Source organism: Mesitornis unicolor, unplaced genomic scaffold, assembly GCF_000695765.1.
Source record: "Mesitornis unicolor isolate BGI_N332 unplaced genomic scaffold, ASM69576v1 scaffold9967, whole genome shotgun sequence".
Lineage (NCBI taxonomy): Eukaryota > Metazoa > Chordata > Aves > Mesitornithiformes > Mesitornithidae > Mesitornis > Mesitornis unicolor.
In genome coordinates this window covers 279,412-285,802 of record NW_010195773.1, presented here as the reverse complement: position 1 = coordinate 285,802, position 6,391 = coordinate 279,412, and the positions used below count along the sequence as shown (strand labels likewise).

General features: G+C 39.2%; 1 protein-coding gene across 1 annotated transcript in view; it reads right to left on the bottom strand.

Moving 5' to 3' along the window:
- The window catches only part of AFF3 (AF4/FMR2 family, member 3), a gene marked incomplete at its 5' end in the record, with an annotated part of 268,426 nt that overhangs the window by 28,426 nt on the left and 233,609 nt on the right, over positions 1-6,391 (bottom strand). The window contains 2 exons of the mRNA XM_010188239.1: positions 1,573-1,774; positions 5,087-5,211. Of these exons, the coding sequence (XP_010186541.1) occupies positions 1,573-1,774; positions 5,087-5,211 (327 nt within the window). The remainder of the gene's footprint in view (positions 1-1,572; positions 1,775-5,086; positions 5,212-6,391) is intronic.

Here is a 6,391-nt window from a genome sequence, read left to right as displayed (position 1 = left end):
TCAGCAGGCTAAAGTTTTCAGATGAATAAACAGATACATCAGAATTTTATTGCAAAGGTTGTTAAAGTGTTGACCAAATGGTGCATTGCTAGGCTATGCAGAAAAATTCAGTGAAACGCATTTGCTAAGGGTGTGGATCATAAAGCAATCACCTTTTACTTTTGATTTCCAGCACATTTGCCTGTGAAGGAATTTAAATTGTTTTCAAGATATCCAGTGAAGAATCATATCATTATAATTCCGAATGGGTTATAAACCTCTAAACTTATGTTTTAGAAGATAAAATGTTTTAAAATTTACAATTAATCCATAAAAATAAATTAATAACTATGATACGTTAAAATGCCTTTTTATTGGAGTATTTTTATGTAATTAATTTTATTTCATTTTACTATCTGTGAGACATTCTTGAATTACAGTTTTTGATAATTTGAAGTGTCCAAAATTAATATTATAGTTACTACTTCCCCCTCCACTCTCAAAAAATAAATATATTTAAGTATATACACATATACTTAACATATACTGTGGGGCTGGTTATCCCCACAGCAAAAGTGGCTGGAAGAGACCACTGTTAAAACTCAGGTAGTTTGTTTTCCTGAAGGTTGCTTAGGCACTAACACTTAGGCTTTTGAAGCCTCTTATGTATCAAATAACAAATACAACAAAGAGATAAAGCATAAAATATATGAATGACTTTTGTAACAAGGAGAGGAGCATGGGCCTTTCCAGCAGCAGCAGTGCACTAACAGCTTGAGCAGATGCTCCAGCAGTGGACATCAATATGATGGTACTCAAACTAGGAATTTCACATAGAGCAGAACAGCTTCAAGGGGAGGACGTGACAATATTCTGCCCTTGATCTTTTACCCACAGTGTCCTGTAGGCTGAAGCGTAAGGTACTATTTTGAGAGGTGAGAGATATGTGATTTCCCTCACCAGAAGTGCTAACAGGCTCTTTACTCCAGCATCCTAATCCCAGAGCTCATTCATGAGTATCTTGCTCTGTGCTCTGACGACAGTGGCTAACACACTGTACAGTAATGAGGCCTTATCTGGAAGGGCACTCTGGTCACATTTGGTGTGATCAAGTGTGCTTAAATGTGAGTCTGGTGCTAAGCTTTTCACTGGCATCAAGAGTACGTAGAAGTGTCTGAGGAAGTTGGTTTTAAGACACGTAGGAGACCTTGTCTGCAAGCACACTCAGGGTTAGGCAGTGGCTCAGTAGAGGCCTTATACAATAGAGGTGCACCTTATACACTGTGCTTCTGGATTTAGGGGGCTTGCATGGTGCCCAAGCGATTCTCTGGAGGCCTAAAGCCATTTGTTTTGGGCCATTAGCTTTTAACTTTTGCTCACGTAGCCTTTTTTATGTGCCCACTATCCAGCCTGCCCTCTTTCCTTTCTTCTGTGCCTTGCTAAACTCCAAACTGGAAAAACTGAACTTATAACACAACATTCATTATTACAATTTTTTTTTTGCATAACATTCTGCAAAACTATCACAGACTGCAATACAAAGTGAAAAATACACAGCTAGGCTTTGTACTGTGAACAACAGCATAAACTTACATTGAAGTCTCCAGGATGTGGCTGTGACTGGATTTCACCCTTATGTTTTTTGCTGGAGGAGATGGAAGGTAACAGACTGCTGCCATTAGGTCTGCTGGAGGAAGTTAAATCATCGCTGGAGTATTTGTGTTTTGATGCATCAGAGAGGGGAGAGACGGGTGACCGAAGCATTTTCTCATTTTTATTTATTGGTATTGCCAAGCTGGAAATGGAAATTACAGTAATGGAGTGTCACAAAGCCGGCTTTGAGAAAGGTAAATGTTTTATATATTACCAAAACTTTGGATTTAAAACCTGCTGGCAGGATAAAGTCTATTGGTATCTGGAAACGAGCTTACAGTATTGGGACCAAGCGTTCATTTACAAATTTGTATCATGTTTCTCCTCTTGCCCTTCAAGGCAAATCGTAATTCTGGAGTTAATATAAAGTCTGTATCAGAGTACTTGAAAAAAAATAGAGATAAATTGCCACTTGCTCACCATTTCTTAAGGGATAGCTGGAGATGAAGATTAGGCTCTGAAGTGTAAGTTTGGGATATGGAGCCCTATTTCACCATCACAGGTGACAATTTATAAGCCATGGCAATGAAACCATATATGAACTAAAACCGGAAATGTGTTTAAAGATGACTGGCTTGTCTTTGTGCTCAATGCTCAGCCTTTGGTAGCACTGTTTATACTAATCTCATACAGATTTTGAAGACAAAGAAAAGCTGGTACTGTAGACAAAAGGAAACATATGCAAGCAGTGGAGAGAGAAATGTGAGCTGCTCCGTCTTCTAAAGAAGGAAGCTATAACACAGACAGTATTTTCAACTTTCATTTATTTGGGAGAAGCTTTGGATGAGGAGAAGTCAAACAGACCATAAAAATATGTTCAGAAATAAACTTCAGATGCACTAATTTGAAGAAAATATTTAGCTGAAAATCTTAAAGCAACACACACAAAATAAAAGTTCTTTTAAGGAGACAGTTTGCATTAAGTCTAAAACTGTGATAAAGGTCAGACAGACTATTTTAACACAATACCGCTCCCTGTCACACTCCCCTTTATTCAGCCTATTACTTTTTATGGACAATCCTCACTTCTTTATAGTTACTGTATCAGACAGTATACACTTAATGGAATCGCAAAAAAGAATATGGTACAAACTATACTTTATTTCTGCACATCATTTCAGGGAACAGAGCTAATTAAATGTGCTCTTATACATTTGTCCATTTATCTGACAAGTCTTTAAATACTAACTGTGAAAAAGGCCATGAATCGTAATTCAGAACCTTTCCTTTTCCCACAGCGTAGTACCTTTAAAACACAATGTGAACTCTTTTGCTTTAATCACCATTGCTGCTTACGAAAGCAAGAATCAGGGTGTGTAAGATGGATGACTGTGCCCTTCTTCTCTCACAAAGAAAAATAAGATCTTTAGTACTATTTTGAATGTGCAGGCTGATGCTGTAATTTCTTTCCCTCTTTTCAAATGTAAACCCATGCCTTGACCAGCCATGGGATGTATTCACTGTCAAAATGCCAGCCTAACACATCCAAGAGAAACCATTGCTTTTTGGAAGCATACCCAAGCCTCAAAAGCTTGGCCCAGAGCTTGTGAGGAGTAGCTGCAGTTTCTAGTTGGGCTGCAGACCTTCTACATGGCCTCCAGCACATCACTTTGGGCCCACCTAAGTGTATTGTGAGCAGTCAAATGGCAACCACACAACCAGACTGAGAAGCCGTGCAGCACAACCTGCAGTGAGCTCTGGTCTGCTGGCAGCAGGCAGATTGTGGCACCTTACATAGGCACAAGCTATTTGGGGTTTTGACCTTTTTTTTGACACTGCAGCCTTTCTTGTCAACCGGAGCCTTGCTCAGTCTGCACTGTAGACTATAACTCCACAGCAGAAAATGCTCACGTCTGAAGATGGTTTTGCTCCTCTCTTTGCTACCAGCCCTCAGCTGTGCTGGCAAAACTGTCTGTGTGGCTCTGCTGGGAGCTGGATAATAACAACTAGGGCAAAAATAAATAAATTAATAAAGAATTCAGGTTTCAGATAAGTTTCTTGAGTGAAACTACACGATACCCTCACAGGCAGCGACAGTGGCATAGCTATAGGGGGGATATGCCAGCATGAGCAGCTGCTGATTGCAAGAGTCCTACGGTAGCATAAACCACACAAACATCTTGGAAGCAGGGCAGACCAGGGAAGAATTAGGAGGCAAATATATATTTAAGACCTTCTTTGTTTCTTTAATGTACAGTTGCTACCAGGAGTACTGAATATAATGTCAAGCAAAACACAAATTATTGTCCTGTTTCCAGGAAGCACAGAATTAACCCTGTGACACAGCAAGCTCTGACAGACATCCTATTCTCTGAAAATGAATGTGATGTAAAACATACGACGCAGCGGTAACAGGAATGGCATGCCTGCATGCAATCACCCACCATAAAACAGACTGTTCTGTGTATTGTTTTCACTTTATGAAACATATGTGACATGTCAGGACAAAGAAATTGAATGCATATTTTAAAATAAGCACTATATGTATATATTAGTTTTCCCCATGATTTTTTCCAGTATTAAAGACAAGAATTGCTCAAGCTCATCAGTGATGTGTACAGTAGAAAAGCCTACTAGAGTAAATACAAATATTTTCTAATTTTAGCAGTTTCACCCCAAGAGATGCACTGATACCACCATAAAATAATTTTTTTTTAAATACTGATGGCCAGCATGTACTGAGCAGCATGCAGCTGAACTCTGAAAAGATGCATGCCTGAGTTTGACTGCAGAAAGCCTCCAGAGAAACTCAATATGTTTGATCTGACAGTCATAGGGGTCTGTGTGCATAAACCATGCCAGCAAATGCTAAACATTCATCATTTGTTTCATGCCCTACATCTCTGAAAATTTCATTGTTTTTAAAGTCTGAGTTCCTTGTCCTAAAAGACTTACTAATTACACAGGATAGATTGCTTGTAGCCTCAGAAATACCGGATCTCAAATATACTCTGCAACTGAGTACCGCAGGCATTGCTATGAATATTTTTCTCAGTCTTTTCCATAGAGCTTATAGATAACTGTATTAGATAGATAGATAATTGTATTTTAACCCAGACATACAGCCAAACTTTAACTTTGAAACTTGTATCACCGTAAGAAAAGGTTATAAGATTGTTGTCTATATGAATTGGTACCTACAGCATAGCGTTTGGGAATATGTCTCGGATGATCACACTGCTATAATTATCTATAATCTATAATTACTCATTCCATGAACCTCACACTTGAATTCACAACTTGTTTGTGCAATAGGACAAAAATGTGAGCGTATAAATGTGTCAGGAGCTGCCATCTTGTTCATTAAACCAGAAGAAAGGACAATGCAGTGGGCAATTTTTCAACATAAAATGTGATAATTAAAAACCAAATCCTATTAAAAGAAAAAATAGCACATGGCATTAAATGCAACTAGTTGCATGACTCAGTGGTAAATAAGAAGGAAAATGCTTACCTATTTTCATTCATATTGCAGTGGTTTGCTGTTGTGATGCTATGGGCAGAGGCAGCTAATCGTGAAGAACTCTCTCTCTCTAAATGAGTCTTCTTGATTTCTCTACACTCTTCCTCATTCTCACACTGAATTAAGAGAAAAATAAAAATCTTGTAGGTTTTAGATTTACTACAGACCCAAAAGTATTTCAACAAGTCAGGGGCTGGTATTTTCTGGCATTTTGGTATTAATGATGACACTTCCTTTGCACATATACCTAATGTGGATCAGAGACAATTAGTCCATGTCTTGAAAATCTAAATTCTAAAGAGACACTGTGTAAACAAGGAGTATACTACTTGAATTGTTTCAACCACTTCCCCACTTGAACCTTGGAATATTTTTTTATTTGGGAGACAGAGGAGATGAGCCCTCTTTGCCCATCTCCTCTGCACTTTTCTTTTGCCTAGTCCTCAACCTCATATCTCTTTTGTCTCTCCCTGTCTTCTCTTGGCATCAGTGACTATGCCTATACTGGTAAATACAAGAGATCAGCAGCTGGCCCTGAGGCCAACTGGCATGGCTCAACTTGCACCCATGCACCAATCTCCCTCCTCCTTCAAACCAGAGTATGCCACATTTGGACTGCCTTTTGGGAAGAGATCTTAGTCTATGTAGTCCCTAGCAAGAGTCAAACAGCGTTTGGAAGAACAGAAGCTGGGACAGGCTAAAACCATGTTAGCAGCATGCAACCAATTAAATAGAGGATTGATGACCTCTACTGCTTGGGGTTGGACCTTGGTCCTATCTGACCTATTCATATGAACATAGCCAGTGTTTCCTGCCACTATTTAGTTTAAACTCATATTCCTTAGGTTCTACCACTGTCTCCCACAGGCTTTGCTTTTCCAACCTCCTACAAAGTCCACATCCTTTTCCACTTCTAACACTTCCAGTTGCCAGTGGTGGCTGAGTTTTACTTGTGAACTGTTGATTCTCCTGTATTTATTGCCTTGCTGCATGGTAACAACATGTTTTGTGTTATCCACTGCCACTATAGCTGCTGCTATGGGGTTAATATTGTAGCTTATACTCCACAGGAGTGACAATTGTCTCATGCCTCAGTGCTTAGGCATCCTCCTCTGTCTCTATGTTGCTCATCTTGAGATCATGACAGAGGTGGAACTAATAAGGACCTCTTTCTAATTTTGCAGTTATGCCTTCTTATCAGTCTTATTCTTAAAGTCTTTTGGGAAGGGGGATCACATATTGTATAGCAAACTTTCCCACTGAGGGTCTTATTCCAGGCTACAGGGCAATTTGGTA